This window comes from Acanthochromis polyacanthus, chromosome 10, assembly GCF_021347895.1.
Source record: "Acanthochromis polyacanthus isolate Apoly-LR-REF ecotype Palm Island chromosome 10, KAUST_Apoly_ChrSc, whole genome shotgun sequence".
Taxonomy (NCBI): domain Eukaryota; kingdom Metazoa; phylum Chordata; class Actinopteri; family Pomacentridae; genus Acanthochromis; species Acanthochromis polyacanthus.
The window spans coordinates 12,502,752-12,522,705 of NC_067122.1; the positions used below are offsets into that span (position 1 = coordinate 12,502,752).

At 38.7% G+C, this 19,954-nt stretch overlaps 1 protein-coding gene and 1 long non-coding RNA gene across 2 annotated transcripts in view; one reads left to right on the forward strand and one right to left on the reverse strand.

Annotated features, from left to right (window-relative positions):
* LOC110964604 (solute carrier family 4 member 11-like) overlaps window positions 1-5,170 on the forward strand; it is a 31,648-nt gene extending 26,478 nt beyond the window's left edge. The window contains exons 17-20 of the mRNA XM_051954889.1: window positions 8-181; window positions 2,295-2,490; window positions 3,239-3,408; window positions 4,407-5,170. Coding sequence (XP_051810849.1) covers window positions 8-181; window positions 2,295-2,490; window positions 3,239-3,408; window positions 4,407-4,473 — 607 coding nt within the window. The 3' untranslated portion in view covers window positions 4,474-5,170. The remainder of the gene's footprint in view (window positions 1-7; window positions 182-2,294; window positions 2,491-3,238; window positions 3,409-4,406) is intronic.
* LOC127535903 (uncharacterized) lies at window positions 33-15,975 on the reverse strand. The gene is made up of 6 exons (XR_007944785.1): window positions 15,804-15,975; window positions 10,759-10,844; window positions 9,100-9,210; window positions 6,592-6,721; window positions 2,325-2,495; window positions 33-172 (listed from the first exon to the last, which is right to left on the reverse strand). It is a non-coding gene; the product is annotated as an uncharacterized LOC127535903 (long non-coding RNA).
* Window positions 15,976-19,954: the final 3,979 nt, after the last annotated feature.

Here is a 19,954-nt window from a genome sequence, read left to right on the forward strand (position 1 = left end):
GTGCCAGGTTGCTAAAAGGCACAACGTTCCACTGGGACTTAGTGCTGACTGGGTTCATCAACATCCTCATGTCCTGTCTGGGGTTGCCATGGATGCACGCTGCCTTCCCACATTCCTCTCTGCACGCCCGTCAGCTCGCCAAAGTAGAACAGCACGTAGAGAACGGACACCTCTACACAACGTGAGTAAAGTTAAAACAAGGACAAAAAAAAAAAGCCCAGTCAGTGCTCTGAACGATATCCAGCATGTGACTGACTGAAAACAGCAGCTTGTCTAAATCCTTTGAACCCTCTGGATGATTGGAGGCCCTGTAACAGTGGTGCCAGTTCAAATACTGCTCAAACTGCTAAATAGTTATTGAGTGAAGAGACTTTATTAAAGAATGTGAAGCTTGGGATCATTCTGCTGCTGAAATAATTGTAAAAATATTAAGATGAGCTGTCCCTGCTTTATCCTGTAGAGGATTGTGGGAGGCTGGAGCCTGTTTCAGCTGACACTGGGTGAGAGGCGGAGTACAGCCGGTCCGTCACAGGGCTAACACAAGGAGACAGACGACCATTGACACTCACACTCACACATATGGACATATTTAGAAACCATAATTAATCAACCATGCCACGACACTCTGGGAAAACCCACGCAGGCACAGGAAGAACATGCAAATTCCACACAAAAAGGCCTCTGCCGGCAAGTAAGATCAAGTCGGACCTTCTTGCAGTGCGACAACAGTGAATAACTATTTAGATATGCCGGTCATTACTGAACTGACACCACTGTTCAAAGGCCTTCAAACAGAGGGTCAAAGGCACCGACTGCTCAGGATATATATATATTTTTTTTACTACTGTACACATCCTAACCACTTAGCTATTCTTCACCCTGTATTTAAATGTGTTCTAATGAAAATAAAAGAAACATAGTTGAATTTGGGAGTTCATGCTTAACTCCAGCCCAATGTACCTGCTTGTTCTGGGTTTTTTAAACATATCAAACCTTTTTTGGTTTCCTCAGTTGTCCATGAATTATAGATATTCAGTGTATAGTCCTTGTAGTCCTTTATTTTAACACTAATTTTGTATTACAGTAGCCTAGCCGCGCTAGACAACCCACGGCAACGAATTTAATTCTCTGCCAGGGTGGGTCTAGTTACCCTCGGTAAGCCTCAAGGTTGGATGCTCCTAAAACTGGCTGACGAATCACCATGAAGTGTAGAGTCAGAAGGCGGGCGTAACTAAGTGACGACAATTCTGACAAACAACCGGAAACAACTAGCCTCGCCGCGCTAGACAACCCACGGCAACGAATTTAATTCTCTGCCAGGGTCGACAACAAAAACGACAACAGTCGTTGAGCTCCATTAGCACCGACTCTGAATAATCTTTCTGCTAACATGTCTGTAATATACTTGAGCTTCACCCATTGATTGTATAAATAAGGCTTCACCGAACTACCGCATCCTACCCCCAATTGCTGCAGAGTGATTTGATAGACAACCTTTTGGCCCGCCTCCCTCCCTGTCGAGAGTTCCTAGACCCTTGTGTCTTCAGACCTGGGTCTAGCACAGCTAGGCTAGTATTACAGTACTTTGATGTTGCTATGTGTCTAAATTAGTTTGCTGTTAAAGTTAAAAAAGCAAAACCATAAGTCTTAAAAAGTAAATTCAGTGAAGTAGTTCGAATAATAAATAAACTTCTTAAATTAAACTTCGATTACTAAACTCAGTAAATGTCAAAACATAGATCTGACCATTGGATCAAGATTTTCATCAATTCTTTCTCAGTCGTATGTATAAGTGTCTGTGGGTAGATTGAATCTAATATGTAATTTAGTTGTATTACTTTCATTAAGTAAAAACGTTAATAAATCCAATAAATGTCATTAAATCCTGTAAGGCATCTCTACATGATACTATGTACAAGATAAATAAACTATGACACATATTTGGTTTTTCCTTTTTGCTCATTTCTTATGAAAATCCAGAAAAAAATCCAACTGTTTCATTGAATTGCCCAATATTTTCTTACTTTAGTCATTTATGAGCCAAAAGGAAGCTACAGTTCTACAGTCTTATTTAGCAGATGCTTTTATCCAAAGCAACGTACATCTGAGAGTAGATACAACACAAGCAAGGATCTCGTCATGAGAAAACCGCCTGCATAAGAGCTGTAAAACAAGTTCAAGTGTAAAGAAGATTTCTGTTAATTAGGATAAAGAGATGCTCTCTAGTCTTCTCTGAACAGATGCTACATGGTCACTGGGTTTCTTAAAGAACTTTCTCTCGTTTGGCCTAATAGCATCATCAGTGTGAAAGAGACTCGTCTGACCTCATTGGTGGCCAACATCCTGATCGGTCTGTCTGCGTTCATGCTGCCAATTCCTCTGCAGTGGATCCCCAAGCCCGTCCTCTACGGCCTCTTTCTCTACATTGCTGCCACTTCACTTGATGGGAATCAGATGGTGGACCGCATGGCCCTGCTGCTAAAGGAACAGGTGAGCTGAAGGGACATAAGGAGACTGTGGTTTGATTAGTTGGCCTGTTTGCTAATTGTCAGTAAACCTGTTTCAATCTGGCTGTCTCTTTGTTTCCTTCCTGTTTATTGATTACATTTCACATAGCAGCAGTCTAAAATGAATACCAGAGTTTGAAAACAATGTGTGAAATCTATTACTGTCTTTGCTGCTACCATGAACAGTTTCTTGTTAAAACCCCCAAATTGTGTAATTTCTACAAGAAACTAGCAAAACAAACTTTTCTAGTAATAATGACATGTTGTTGTGTTGTAACCAGAAACTTTCACATGATAACATGATTCTCCATCATGACAAAAACAACTTCTTGCTTTAATGAGATATGTTGAGCTTGTGGAAAAACGGCATAGTTTTGTGAAATAATAGTGAAATCTTGTAGTAAAAACAATTTGGTGGAAACAAGATTTTAGGTGTTATCACGGTGGTAGAAATACTCTGCTGGAAAATATAAATCTAAATTTAATCTCAGGAAATAGGAAGCTTACAGGGGAAGTTGGCACACTGATTCTTTAAAAATGGTAATTTATGCTGCAACAACAGATGTGTTTTTACACAGAAATCTTGCCTTCAGGGAAGCACGGGGTATTATAGCCAATCTGTTTTTATTTTGATCAAATTAAAATATGAATATGAGTAACCCCACTTAACCTCACTAACAAATAATCTCACTCAAAACAGCTTTATAACCGTAACATACTTCTCTGTCTAGACCTCCTATCCTCCCACCCATTACATCCGCCGTGTGCCTCAGAGGAAGGTCCACTACTTCACGGCGCTGCAGATGATCCAACTGATCATTTTGTGTGCGTTCGGCATGTATCCGCTGCCCTACATGAAGATGGTCTTCCCTCTTCTCATGATCCTGCTGGTCCCTATCAGGTGAGATAACCCAGGCCAACAGGGGGCAGACTGGGACCACAGAAACCCACAAACCTGACATGAAAACATATTTCAGTGTATGACTGAACCTGTGTTGTTTTTCAAGAGGCATAAAACGGATTTTTACACATGAAAATCAGTTTATAAGTCACAACTGCTGCTACTCTGAGAAGCTGTGATCTGTAGTTCTGTAGGGAGCTTTCTAAATGTCTAAAGTTTGGAGCAAGTTTTAATAGGGAGCCTGCATTGGGTTTGAAAGGCATCGCCGTTTATCTGTCAGGAAGGGTCTACAGAGAGGCGCTATCACTTTGCATTAAACTGAAAATGTAGACCTGCTGTTTTTGCGTACTTTAGCCTGAGGATATGTGTGATTCTATTGCACTGAATTTTACAAATAGAAATCAGCCTCTTGCAGTTTCCCTAATCTGTGGTCGTGAAACATTAAATTGCTGTAGAATTATTGTAATGATTTACATAAATAGATGTTGTAGAGTTTTTTTCACAATAGTATTGCATTGCACTTACATCATAAATAAATGTTTTGAAGCTACGTTTGCACAGTTTTGTTCAGAAGGCTGTAAAAGATGGACGTAGCCATGGAAGTGAAGCCTTAGCAGAAGTACCTTAAACCTGTGTTTATTACTACAGCCAGGAGGGGGTGACTCCTGGCTGTAGAAGTCTATTAGAAAATGATCCAACATCTCACTTGTTTTATTACTTCAGTAAATATTTCCCTAATGTGTTTATGGTCTCAGCAGCTAGTTTCAGGTCTCCTTCAATACAATATTATTCTCATTTTCTATTTGATGGTTCCATTTAAAGTAAAATAGACAATATAAGCCAATACATTACATCTATATGTCACAATACATCTTTTACACGGTTGAAGTTCAAACTTTTCAGAAATGATTTTTAGATCTTTTTGTTTAAAAAAGTCTCTTAAAAATGCTGTTTCCATGTAAATAACACACGTGTCTCTATCATGTGTTCCACCTCAGGACCAGCATGCTTCCTAGAATGATCGACGCAAAATATCTGGACATCATGGACGCCCAGCACATGTAGAACAACAGAGCAACTGTATGAAAAGATTCACTTCCACCTGGTGGACTCAGAACTTAACGATTCTGTAAATAGCTGAAAGAAACGCATTTGGACTGCAAGATTTCAGTTCAAGCACTTGCTGGTGACTGGATCAACATTAACAGCCTCATTTGCTTTGATTTTTCAATACAAATTCACCATAAATGTAGTAGACTTTAATATGTAACATTCCAACATCTTTATTGTATGTAACTTTATTGTAATGTAGGTTTTTGCTTGCAGACAAGTCTGTTTTGAGCTGGACAGGTGCACCAGCTGATATCAGAGACTTCTTTTGTAATATTTTAAAAGCTGTTTATCCTTTCATTTCATTTCAACATTGTGATGTTTTAAAGAGAACTGCTCAAGTTTAAAGCCTGACGTTCATAAGTTAATTCAGGATGTGGCAACTTCAGCGTGAGTAATTTTACAACAGTAGAAAATTCAGTGTGAAAATGTATTTCTCAGTACTGAGGGACATGTCATCTCACATTAGTGACATTTTAGCGAACACGCTGCACAATACATGTTCTAGCTGTTTAGATGTGAAAATCTGCTATTTTCATTATAAGGAGACACATAGCCTGTATGCTATTTACTGTTATTATAAAAGGTAACTTGTGTGTAATGTTGGGGTTAAATCAAACTATTGTGAAGCAAATAAAGCCCTTTGAAGGAACTGATGCTTCATTATACCACACTGCTTTGATATAAAACTCACAAAGCAAAACGCTTAATATGCACACAGGCATCAACGCCGTAGGTAAAAAGGCTTGGGTCCACTCTCTCACACACTGTTTCACATCAGCACAATGCTTGTAAACCTCTGAATGTTAAATTCTTCCAATAGATGGCAGTAGAGCTTTGCCTTCTGGATGGATGAAGATCAGGCTTGGCTGATAACAAATGTGAACCCACCAGTATATAAAGAATGAGCTAGATTTATATCGTTCCGTAAAAGAAACTGGAATAATGAAGTTAAGATTAAACAGATATGAAGCATGAGCAGCTTTTCCAAAAGTCACAACCTTCAGATGCTATTCATGTCATTTTGGTTCATTTTACTTCCAGCAAAGCCCCTTTTGTCAGACAACAAACCACCTGACTAATTTTTAATGCACTTTGCTGTCAAGTGTTACTTCACCATGAATGCATCAATGAACTCATAATGTTTTTTTTTTAAAGATGTATTAATTGTCTGGAATGAATGGCTTTAATAGACATGCAAGTAATTCAGTGTTTGAGCACAATGACCAACAAAAAGAAGCTCAATCTGTGCAACAATAAAACAGTGTAATGTCTATGGATACAGGGTTAAAAAAAAATACAGCAGAACAAGACAGCTTATTGTAATTTATAATTAGTCTTTTAGAATTCAGCTGTGCAAAGAAAATAATTTCATCTTTGCAAAAATGAACCAGAACCTGGAGGCAGTGTGTGAATATTTTCTGATGGCCAGGAACATGCATTATTCTCTTGATTATTGAGGAATAGGAAAAATACATGACTAACTTGAACACACATCTGTCTTCACAGTTTGAGTCTTAATCCTGCTGTTCATTGCTCATTTAAGAACTGAAATATGTGGCACTAAATACTGAAAGAACTAAATTCACACATCCGTATCCTTCCTGTGTACTTGTTCACACATAAAATAGGAACAGATTTGAGGTTTTAGATGTTCAAAATCAAGAAAAGGGCATAAAGGAAGCCAGAGAATATCCAGGATAAAAGCAGATCCTGATGACCTTCCTGTGACCTCCTTTCATCCAGGTCTACCACTGCACAGAGCCAGCTGTACAAAATCGAGCACAAAAATACAGCCAATCGCATTGCTTCTCTGAAACGATTTGACTCCAATGAGTTAAAAAAAAGAGAGAGAGATGATGCGACTGTCACCACAGAGATATATATATTCACCTCTTATTCACCACAGAGACGCTGCAAATTAATTTGCCATTAAAAAAAAAAGTAAATTATATGCTTGCCAGCTATATGAAACAGCTCTTTCTAATCTGAGAACTGTGGTGAATAATCAGTGCTCTTGTCTGAACAGGTAGAACCCAGTTTCTCCATTAATTGTGTGTTTTCTCCCTGTACCTGTGTTGCATTATCCGCCTGTCATTGTTTCTGCGACCCAGAAGTGTCACCAGCAGAGTCTACGTGCTCCTGGACGTCACAGAAGCTCCACTTGTTCCCCAGACTGGGTCCAACACCAGTCAGCTCCTGTCTGAATTTGCAGGGCAGCAAAGAAAGAAGACCTTGCTGGGGTTAATCTGCAGACACTTACACTGAACCATTGGCAGCTGATAATTATTCATCTGGATGAGGGTAAAGCAATGGAGGACTTCTGTTCACACAATGCTGTCGATGTGTGGTGCAGTAGACCGAATTGAAGACGCAGACACACTATCCAGCAGCTGTGCTTTTCTGTTTTCTCATAAACATAATAAAATACTGCCTAGGTTTGACTGTCATATACTGGTTCTCTGATGAATAATTGAAAGGTACTGCCACTGTGTAGAAGTTAGTGTAGAATGTAGAATGAAATAGTGCAAAAAAAAAAAAAAAAAAGAGGCAACACCCTACAGTGTAGCATTTTTTTCTATTGTTATGTTATCTGCTGAATTGAACTGCCTGGCAGTGTTTCATCCCGTGGTAATGTATAAGCATGCCCTACAAGGCTGCTGTATTACAGTGAGAGGTAGACTTTATTTTGGAAATTCTATATGGAATCGAGTGCATCTGCTTCTCCTACAATGACGTACAATTTTTAATAGCATGAGAAATTCAAACAGTGACAGTCTTAATGTTGTGAAATTTCTAGTGTCTAACCAGCAAATAAAACTTCAGTTCAGTTCACAACATATGTCATCTCATAGCACTTAACACTGTCCTTGTGTTAGATGGAGGTAGAGTCAAGAAGAAGCTACTGTAAAAGTAGTGTGTATATGGACAACAGAACACAAAATACTCTCATCTTTGCAGTTATCCAAAGTTATCAGAAGCAGCTGTAGAAAGTAAAAAACTCGATGGACTTCTGATTGTTTCAGCTAGATGACTTCAATAACTCATTTAGAAAGTAGCAGCTGAGTAAGATTTTCACCAACTTGTAAAGCAGGGAGGCTTTCTAGCTGTGGGGAGGTTTGAGATAAAATAGCAGATGTAAATGTCTTCATATCTTAACAGCTTTTTCTTTACATATTCAAGTTTGTAACAACCACAAAACACGAGACGTATTTCAGACAGTTTAACTTCATTTCCAGAAATATTAATGCTATTCAGAAACTCAGGTGCTCATTTAAAATTGTAAAATTTAAATTTGTGGAGTTTCCTTGTTCTGAATCAAGCTTTCGAGCTGGTGGGGTGCCACATGTGTGCCCCCTAATGGCTGCCTGCCACAGCACGAAACACAACCAGCGCGACAAAAACTATCTTCACAACGAAATTAGCACAAACAATCTCACACATACCCACACCTCCATTATTCACACCTCTGCTATTCATGTTCACACTCAGTTCTCACACCTTCACTTAAATCTGGTGAAGGGAGCAAGCATCAAAACAATATGAGCCACATTACAAGATATACAGTGGGTGGGATGAGGAGAACCAGAACGGCTAAAGCGACAGTAGAAACAGAAATCCACTGCTGCAACGAGCTGCTGCAGACAACCCATAGTGTCTTGCATTAATAACTAGGTTGTTCAAGCCTGGTGCAGATGTCAGGGTGCATTAAGGTTCATCATGGAGATAGAGCTGGTGTATCAATACAGACAATAGAGCTGTGTTTGTGTGTGTTTGTGCGTGTGGAGGCAGCAGATAAGCTGAGAGGATTGGGCCTGTTGTTGGGGAGTCCAGCCAGTGGTATTGACAAAACTCTGTGGGCTGCTTGACGTGCAGAGTCAGTGTTGAAACAACGGATACACCGACACACAGCTGCACACAGACTTTAACAGAAACTCGGACAAGCACACAGTCATATAGAAAGCATGCCAAACATACCCCAAAAGGGCACACATTTAAAGGAAAACACACTACAGATTTAGACAAGAAAATCAAAATTACTCTCATGTCTGTAGTGTAAATAAGGAGCCTAAGTCAGGAGACAAACTGAAAGCGCAGTCACTCTACAGGGGATGATGATGATGATGATGATGACAAAGCTCAGTTCAGTTAGAAACCAGGAATCAGCTCAAACGTGTTGTTTAGAGAAATCAGGCTGACTAACAGACTAAACCAAGCATGAATATACTTATCAATAACTTGTTGTATATTAAAACACTCAATAACTTTGTAATTTAATGAAAATGTCATGTTTTTTTTTTTTACTACACCCAATCGAAAAACCATGGATGTGATAAAATACTGACAAAGCAACATAACAACCCTTCATAACCAGGTGAAACATGTCTTTATGACTGGTTATGTTAGGAGTCATGAATGCTTCTCTATTCCTCCTTTAAAAGAAGTGCTACTGGAAGTTGTTTTGTTGGACTGTAATTTTCTCATGGTGCTTTGCTGGAAATCCATGGTACAGAGAGGTAAGAAGAAGCTTTAGGGATCAGTTACCTGAGGTATCTAGTGCTGTTCAAAAGCTTCTCTGACCTGGAATTCAGGATCTTTAGGTAGTGGTCTCTCATGGAGGTAGTCATCATCCATTCAGTAAGCCAAGGATTGTGCTGCTTGTCAGTGAGTTTCAGCAAAAAATGTAGAACTCTGGAATGAAAATAAACATAATATTATAACATATGTCAAAAGTATTACTTTACCAGTTTTGGAATATGAAACGAGAAACCTGAAAAGTATTACAAAATTGGTAAAGATGTTAATGCAATGAAAAATTATTACAAAGTTATGTACACATTTTATTTGATTTTCAGTAAATGATTACTTTACTGCGTGCTACAAGGTCCAGAGTGTAGGATTTAGGGAGATCTACTGGCAGAATTGAAACGTAAGATTCGTAATTATATATCTACTGTTGTGGAATGTTCTTAAAATAAGAATCATTGTGCTTTTGTTGCCATTTGTTACTGCATCCTCTTCCACTGTGCCATGTAGCACCAGCAGTCCTCCACAACGGACAAACCAAACACCTAGTGATGGCCTTTTACTGTTACAGCAGCCACTGTAGGTTCTCCAACACATTTGCAAAGAAAGGCTGAGGTAAGGGGTAATTAGTTGGCTAGATGCCACTAAATCCGACACAGCGGACCTTTGAAGTTCTCACTAGGCTCGGCTGAGGTCTGAAAGGTTGAGACAAACAAGACATTTACCACAGGGAAGGTCAGTAGTGCTTCATCCTGCATCAGTAGATACAACCGTGTGGAATAAACCTGCCATACTCCTCCCACAACAACTGTGGATTTGCTCAGCTGAGCACATAAGATAATGTGGTTTAATCAGGCAGCTCGCAATGTGTTGTGCAATCACTAGGTGTAACAGAAAGCGACATCATATATTCACATCTGTAGTAGAGCTGCAACAGAACATGAGGGAAACAGAAGGGTGTAACTTATACTGGAAGTTATTAGAAACTTTGCTTTATTTTCTACATGAATTGATTTCCCTCTCCCATTTATACTCCTTGTACACCTATCTGTGTTCAGACAAACAGCACAGTTAACCATGTAATTAAATAATAAAGAACGATTTGTGTCTGAACCTCGCCTTAAAAAGGGAGAAAAAATGAGTCAAAATAAAAACTATTAACTGTGAGGTGGAAATCAATTGTGAAAACAGAAGAAATAAAAAAAAGGCACCAGACAACTGTGCTCTATTTTCTTCAGAAACTACCAGGACAGTGTTTCTGAATGTCTGAGGATTGAATTTAAATGTAAGTACACTTCTTTCAGCTATGATCACAATAATAACTTTATTTATACAGCACCTTTAAAAGGAGAGTTTGCAAAGGGCTGGCTTTGACAGACAAAGAAAAGCAATTTGTTCTCTTCCAGCCGTGGTAAGTACAGGTATACAGGTGGCATGCAGACTTGAGTTTGCTTAGATAAATCAAGGCTGAAAAAAAGAAAACGCACAGTAACTGATGGCTTTCGCCTGCAATTCAGGCTTGTTTGTGTGCCAGGAGTCTAAAATGGCACAGCAGGACCCTGGCGTACAGCAGGTCCATATGTCAGTCCTGCAGGGAAATTTAATCTATGTCATTGTGTCCAGGTTGTGTGTGTGTGTGTGTGTGTGTGTGTGTGTGTGTGTGTGTGTGTGTGTGTGTGTGTGTGTGTGTGTGTGTGAGTGTGTGCCTGTTACCTTGGTGTCCAAACATGGCAGGTAGGAACAGATGTACTCAATGCTGGCTCCAAACAGGTGGCCGTGCAGGAATGCTGAAATGATCCCTGAGGATGCACAAATAGGTCGACAAACATGTTAATTAACCTGCCAAAATGCAAAGACATACCTGGTCACAAACCTCCAGCGCTTTGAATTTCTATCACCTCAAGCATGTCATTAAGTCAAAACAGAACATTCAAGAAAATCAGCTTGCATTCTTCCTCTTCGTCTTCCTCTTGCCTGACTGAAAAACAAGCGAGGCCGCACTCAGTGGCTTTTCTCCGACTCCCAAAATTGTTGAGAGCCTCTTGTATATTGTGACTTAAGATTAAAGGCAGAGTTCAATGACAGCTTTGATGCTGCTGTCACTCATTGAAACCGTGTGTAGCTGAAACTTCCTAAAAGCTCAAAGCCAAACCATCTGCTCTCGGCTCTCTGATGGGGCCTGCAGAGAGAAAATCCTCCACCGTTGCTTGTCATTAGAGCACAGACAGAAGAAAACTCGTGAGCGCCCAGCTGGGATATCGGTGGTGAGTCTTGTAATGATCTGACCTGAGAGTGGGCATTCATTAGTAATCTTTAAGCAAAACAATGGAAAGCTTGGCTGAAGGTAAGACTTAGTTCTCTCTATGACAATAAGAACTTGAAGAATAGCTTCTGATTTATCGCAGTTTGCGAGTTATCTTGGCAGTTTGGGGCATAATTTCCAGTTGGTTTGGAAACTTTGTACTCCTCAAAGTAACTGATGAAATCTGGGAGAAACATGAATGTTTTGCTTCAGGTGTGATCTCTGTTTATCTTTCAATTGTTCAAATACATTTTAATATGATTTAGTATATAACAAGGAGGGAGAGAGGCATGGAAAGATGAAAAAAACAAAACCTCCTTTGTGATGCAACAGAGACTGTAAAAAATTTTAAATAATAACTGCCAAACATGTTACAGTAACTTCTAAAGACACGTAATCATTTGTCAGCTTTTTGTACATCAGATTGTTTACTCACTGCCCAGAAAATGGTTAGAGTCCTGGTACTGGTACCTCGATTTGAATTCTTTCATGTGAAGTCTGACCCCAACCCTTAAAGCATAACTGAGTCAACCAAAAACATGTAATAAGTAACAAAATATATAGTCACTGTAGAAGGAGACATTAAAGTAGAAGAAGGAAGTTTTTCTGTAAAATCTGACAGTTAGGGTGATCGTCGTAACATTTTCCTTTGCTTCCAAATAATGTTGGATGATCATGAAGTTTGTTTGATTTCTCTATGACTGTCTGAACACTTATACTGTTAGCGATGATTGTATTTCTGGAAAAACTGAGGGGTTTAACCGCTAACATCTATCAGATTCCGGGTAACATGTTTAGGATGAAAAAAGGTAAATATATAAAAGTTTGTTCCACCAAATAGATGTACACTTAAATCTCCCCTAGAATGTGCAGATCTGTTAAGTCCTCTCCTCTTTCTCCATCCACTTCTTCCAACGCACTGCAGCTTTAAGGACACCTACAACCAAGTCCACAACACACAAAGCCAAGCTGTTGTTACTGAGTAATTCAGCCTTACGCGTTTGAACACTGAACCGATTGTAAAGAAAATTAATGATACGAAAAGCGACACCCTGCAAGTAGACAGGACTGGCTGATTAGGTTTGGTACATATAATGTCCCAAAGGGGTTGCTAAACATCGTTAGATCGAAGAGATTCTCCAATTCATTCATAAACAAAGTATGAATAATTCAGATTTAAACCAGCATGGGAGATAACACTGAGAAAAAAATAAAGCAGCAATTCCCTAACCCTGAAACAGTCATAAACCCCGACTTTGTGTCCATTCCTGGACTATTTATATTCCTTTAGCTCGTAAAGGTCCAGGAATCAAAACAAGCAAAAGGGTTTTTATAATAGGAATTATTTCAAATTGTAAATGCTGTGAAGTCCATTGCTCACTGACTCTAAATACAAACAAAATTTTTCTCCACTTGATAACTATTTCCCCTATACTTTCTGTGTTCTTGGTTTTGTGTATTTTTGCTAGTGTCTCCATCATTTCACATATAGTTTTTATCCCAGGACAACAAGCAGTTGCAGGTTTGAAGGTCAGTGTCATGTGTCTTCAGCTGGGAGGAGAACCAGCTATTAGGTTTCTGCACTTCAGTTTTTCAAGATCGTAGCCAATCACCTTCTATTCTAACAGCTGTATACAAGGGCAGTTTGATTGCATTTGACTGAAGCTATTTCAATGTGTATCGTGCTAAGACCCTCTTTATAATAACAATCGTCAAATGCTTTAGTGTGTTTGTGACAAATGAGTAAAGGCTACTGGCACAATGTGGTAATTTGTGTATTTTTGAAAGAACTGAAGACAACAGTGACACCACGAACATAAAAGTCACATAAGATCAGGCCAAGAGGTCTGTATTTTCATCACGGTGTTGCTGACAAGATTTTAAGGGTACGTGGCGCATACATCCAGTATAAATCTAGTCTTATGTTTTGTTCTAAAGATGTTATTTATTCTAGGTGAGAAGAAAAAATATCTTGTTTGAGCCAAGCTTGAACTGATGTAGTTTATGTTGTGTTTTTGCTCCTTGCCATAGAAACATTTTCAGAAACTAAAAGATGTTGCCTTTCAAATTATGTCTCACACAAGCATTTTTGGTCTTATTGTTCTTCTGTTGGAAACATTTCCATTTGGACTGTCAAATAGGTAAAAAAGACAAATAAGCAGTAGATGTTATGATGTTAACATGAGGTAGAGATAACATTCCACTCAATCGCGCACACATTTAATATGCTGGATCTTTTGAAAGTTGTTTTTATCTAATATTTTATTGCGTTTGGTTGATGCCAGCATATGTCTTGGCTCTTGGCCAAAACTACTAAAGTAAAACTTTTCTTGGACTAGGCTAGTGATTTAACAGTGTATAAAGTATGATTTGAATCGTGTTTTTCAGAAGCTTTAGTCTTATTGGAAAAACATGACCTGCCCTGAGAAGACTTTTGCGGCTCAATAATGCAACAAAATACAACAAAAGTTCTTTCATCTTGGAATACTTTTGCTCTCATTTTTCTTGAAGTGAACAGTTCAGAGATTATGCAACAGCGTTCATCTGCATTCACTGTGTGGAGGGAGAGAAAAGGCTGAAGAGATTCAGTCCTTTGTTTTCTGATGAAACATTTTCCTTCAGGAGCTGAGTGTCCTTTTTTTCCTGCAATGCCCACTTCACCGCTGCATCAAACAAGATGTAAAGAAGAGTGATTCTGACATCAGAGAGTGCCAGGATCTTTAACTGGAGCTCATTCCTGCCTCAGCAAACAGCCAGAGTGGGCACGAACAGAGGACAAGCACCACTGACTACCTAACTACCTGTAAGCCAATCACACAGCCCCTCTGCTATGACACAGGAGATGCAGGTATTTCTGGCACTGGAAGAGCAATAAAACTGGACCCAAAAGGACAGATACTATCATTTACCAAAAATCCAGTACAGTTTGCACTTCTTTTTTCATCCCGAACAAGATGCAGCAAGTCTTATGTTTTATACTTTGAGCCAGCGGATGTCCTTGACAATTAAAATGTGAAAACGCAGTGTGCCGGAAAACAAGCAGCAAAATAGGACAAGGCTTTGTTTACTTCTATAAATAATTTGGTTTATTATTCACATGGGAGATAGATGTTGGTCATGTTTTCCATTATCATAAAGTCACATTATGTTATGTAACATTACGAGTAAATTGGGCTCTTTCTCTCGCACATCTTCCTGTTCTCTTGCTCTAATGGCAACGTAATTATCCATAGCTATTACCTGAAAATGACTGAATCAAATCAGAAAAATCCATCTGCTTTCAAAGAGGTATTGCCGGTATATGCTGTTCTAGAGTAGGTTATACAACAAATGGCCAAGCGGATTATTATATATAACACCACTCAATTCAACAGCTTTGTTGTAAGTATTCCCATTGTCAGTAAGAATGTTGAATTTCTGTTGAAACTATAATTTTGAGGCCATAATTGTTGTGTTTGTGGTATGGATGTCCTTGTACTGGAAAGCGTTCTTGTTGTTTTGAACACATATTAGTTGAGTGTGTAAATATTGCAATGCTTAGAGTTACATGAAAACATCAATATGTGAACTTGCTTACAATTGCAATGCCCGTAAGATGAAAATGAACAAATAATAGAAAGAAAGTTAGCCTGCCAACCTATATTTGTAGTGGTTGGGTCAACAAGAGTCCATTTTTTCTTTCATTTGCCTGAACACCCACCTTCAAAGGATCATAAAACAAAATTCATAAAGCAAAAATCAGTAATTCAAAGTTATAAAGTGCAGATAAGATGCCAGGAACAAATGCTATAAATAGAAAGAATAAGAAATATCACTAAAATACAAAATTACATTTATGAAAATTAGATAAGGATAAAATAGTAAATTGATTGGAACCGGGACTACATCAGTAATAATTTCACTTAAAAAGAAAATAGAATTAAACCAAGTTAACCTGAGGTTCTACACTTGATTCAGATGCATCAATAGCAATTCAAACTACAAAATCAGTGAAAGAAATCAGCTGATTAACTTTAGGACCTGCTGCAATATATTCCTCTGTAACAGTAATTTAGATGATATTTTTCTTTTAGTCACCCAAAGACATGGGTTAGTAGCATGGGCGTAACCACCATCTCAGAAGTGAGGGGGACAAATTTTTCAGAGCGATTTATCATTCTCTTACTTTTAATTGCACCATCCTTAGTGGCTAAAGAAACACATAATCCCTAACAGCCACAGTACAATACCAGGGGACCAACTAGGCTAGTTCTTTAAACTATAAAGTATAAAACTTTAAACTATAAAATCTAAAGTTTTAGTGGCCAAACTCTAGTTGAGTTGACAACAATGTCCCTTGAACATCTACTGGACGAGTAGCCAAAGGTGCCAAACACTAAACATGAAATGATCAGTACTGCCTGGTTTCTCCCTGCAATAGATATCTTATTTTCAGGAAGTTATAATCTCTCCTTACCTGTAAAGACCCTACATCCTTGTCCCTGCTGCTGGCCTCTGATCCATCTCCTCCCTGACTCTGCTCATTCTGTTATGGCAATAAACATAAAAAATGTGGTAAGAAAAATTCTAAAATAGCATTAGGAAGAGTAAAAATTGCAGTAGAATTTAACCTCAAAATCATTTTAACCCATAGATACATATTTTTTTCTCAGCCACGTATATATTTTTTTTCACCTCTGCAGACCCTGCATGGTCAACATTACTGCTGGCCGCCGCCTCTGGTCCATCTCCTTCCTGACTCTGCTCTTTGTTATGGAAATAATCATTAAAAAATCTGAAAATCAAAATTCTGAGATAGAATTTGAAAGAGAAGCAGTAAAAATAGTTGTAAATTTAACCACTTTTATACCATAGATAGCCTATTCTTTTTTCCTCCTCCCTGACTCTCCTCTTTTGGGACCAAAAAACTTAAATACATGGAGAGCAATTGTGAACACATCTTCTGCCCAGAAATGAAAGAGGACTGGGTTTATTCCAAGAATAAACTAATTAGCAAGTAATGTAACAGAGGCAACCACATTTGAATTATTGTTAACTCGCTTAACATATTGATATATTGCCACGTTTTACCTTGTCATCATTTAGCTAACAAGTCTAACATTGTTTGCATCCAACAAGGTCACACAACTTACACGGTTTGCTTGGAAAGAACTGTGTAAAGTTTTTTGCTTCTTGCTTGCTCTGGCTGGTTTGCTAAACATTACTCCAGACGCACGTTCAGCACTGCTCAGCACAGCAGCACGTCTCCTGTGGAACACCTGCGTTAGCATGCGCTCATGGTGTATTCAAAGACGGCTCGGGAAAACACGTTACTGGATGCTAATAACGGGTTTAGCTGTTGTAACGGCTGAAAAAAGTGCGGGGGACAGAGGGGACAGATGTGGAAAGTGCGGGGGACATGTCCCACGCGTACCCCGCGTCCGCCCATGGTTAGTAGGATGAAACTTGTTTAGATGTTTAGCTGTCTCAGGTGTATTTTGGAATAGCTTGATGTAAGACCTGGAATATGCCTTGTAAGTCTGATTTTATCAGTTTCTTGTAGAAAAGTTACTAAATTTAAAATTGCATCATCTGCCTAACTAATATTTAAATTGATTTATAGATAGAACAGCAGTGGTCTGAGAACAGATCCAAGTTGAACCCCTATAGAGATCCTAAAGGAATCAGTATTTAGACCTTCAACAGGTACAACTTTGTATCCGAGTGAGGTTTCCCAAACCTGTAGACACAAGCATAAGGAGTAATAACAAAGATGAATACAATCAACAGTATCAAATGCTTTGCTTAAATTGACAAACAAAGCTGCACAATGCTGTTCTATTGATGAAATTTAAGATTAAATGTTCAAATATAACGATCATCAACTCAGCATTTATGCAAGTATGTACCAAAGAAATGAAATTTTAACCTGTTGATGGTGCTGAAACTGAACTTAAGGATTCATCATGTGTGAAAAATCCATTGGTTGTTGAAATATATCAGTCTAGACCACAGCGGTGGATGACTGACTGACTGACTGACTGACTGACTGACGTTAGAATCAACAGAGCCAAGCCACTAAAGGGTTTGATTGTACATGAAACAAAATAAGGAAAATCAAAGTCAAAAGCAGCTGACAGCCCCTGTTGGAGTCAAAAAGTCTCAAACTGAGAGCATAAATAATGAAAACTGTCTGGATGTTCATAGCTTTACTCTTTTGTCTTGACCGTAGTATGTGTCACTCAACCCCAATTCATCTATGACACGTTTATCAAAGGGTGGACATCCTGCTGATGTAGATACTGAAAGTTGACCTGAATGTCTTGGACAGGCACATGAGGTAAAATGCTGACCCAGATTTGAGTGTCATTAACGTAAATGTGTTTTTGCTTAATTGTGTTACATCATATTGTCAGTGATTATAAATAAGAACTGCATTTGTAGTGTAGGGAATAGTTCCATACAGTTACAGTCCTCTTGGAGTGAAGAAGACTGGGAAAGTTTTTCTCGAGAAGAACTCCCCTTTCTTGCCTGAAGTTCGTGACGGTGACAGTGCTACAGCTTGAAAAAAGACACACAAAAACATTCTTTGTGAAACTTTCAAACTACAGAGGGTACAAGACACTTAAACATTCATGCAACTGGAACATCTAAACACGGCCCTGGGCTGAAAAAGTGTCACATTAAAGGCTTTACATCGATTCACTTGGCAATGCCAATGCACAAAATGGATTAATAAGCCTGCAAAGAGTTTTCACTGCACACAAAGGCAAAACTAGGAAAATAATAACAAAGCAATCTGCATAAAAAGGACACAACAATGAGGCAAAGATGAAGAAGTGGAAGAATTAAGCCAGCAGCCAGAGTCTGACAAAAGGGCAAAACAAAACAACAGAGACAAAGTGCTAACGATGCTAATGATCAAGCTGTTGCTTACTGTGACGCCTGTGAAAGCCTGACACAGAAGTGAGGAGGGAAGAGGAAATCTGGATGTTTGTTAATGTCGCAGAAACAGGCATTGTGGTTTTTGTCCTAGCAAAGTGTCTAAAATGATGTTAGTGCAAGGTCTCGTCTTTCCTCCTCGAACATAATTAGCTGAAAGTTGTCTCATTGTTTTCGTCTGCTCTGAGTTTGTGCATGTATGTATTTGACTACTTCTCATTTACAGTTTATGCATCTTTCAATGCTGGGGCACAGGTTCTCCATTTTCTAACCCAGTTGTGTCTGAGTGATTTATTTAGTACAGTCCCTATGAAGATTGGCCTGTAATGATATGTCATGTCAGTGGAGCAGTAAAAAGTAGGAGGACAGAAGAAAGGGAAGTGGAAAAGAGAGGAGACATAAGTAACAAAAAGAGGAAGGCAAACATTTAACTGAACTCAGGTTTTTTGTTTCCCCCACTCACACTGACTTGATTAGCACTCTGTTCGCTCCCTCTGTCATTTTGTTTCAATGTCTCCAGCGAGAGTCAATTAGAAAAATGAGAGGAAACGTCAATGAGAAACAAGTCACCCACTAATGCAATCAGACACACCAAAACTCACTCTATGTCCCTCTCCGAGTCTCTCACACATACACACATCGACACAATCACAAAATGCATCAGCAGCAGCATGAACGAGGCCTGGTTATAAATGGACTTCTGTTCAAGGCTTGCAGACAGGGCCATCTAAAGAAAAGCCAAATAGTTATGTGAGTAATGTGAATATATGGCTACTCGTCCAAGAATAGCAACCAAAATAATTGGCTATTATATTTGTCTCCGACTCGACAGTGCCGTGTGGAAAGTCACCGATTTTAGTGGTCAAAACATATTCACTCTAAGAATACCTTCTAAATACATTTGAATAGAGATAAGCTGTTCAAGATGACACGTTGACACACTATTTAAAATGATTAAAGCAGATTCCCTTTCATGGCTGAAGGTGGTAATAACATGACAACAAAGCTGACAGTTGCATGATGAAAGATGACGTCTTGCGAGAGGATTTAGATGACTATAGGACTGATATCGTATCGTATTGTTTAACAGATAGACAGTATTGAGAAATAATGCAGTGTTGACAGCTGGGATCCTGGATGAATGAACACAGTGAATGAATGTTTGCTGGGTTTTCTATGTAATCTACCGTCCATTGTAAGCATATAGTCACGCTGTGTGAGAAGAGCTGATGCCCCGTAACATGTGGCGCTATCAGCTTAATGCATATGTATATGTGTTTTTTATGTACCAATTGTGCTAGAAGAAGAAAAAGCCCACTGGTTCCTTTCTGCTTACTGTGTATAATTATTCCCCATTGAACAAAACGGGATCAGTTAGGGGAAAAAAAACTTTCCCATTCCTGTCACACTGGCTATCGTAGTCGTGAGCTCTTCATATGTACTTGCACTACCAATTATTTTATGCATTGTAGATTGATACAGAAGACATCAAATTATAAAAGAATACATATGAAATTATGTTGTAAAGCGAAAAGTGGTCATCTTCAGTACTAATCTACATTATAGAAAATAATACTAATAAATAAAAAGCTTCGAATGAGAAGGTGTGTCCAAACTTTTCAGTCAGCATATGTTAAAACGGGAAGTGATTTTTGCAATGAATTACAAAATGAAACAAATCCAGAC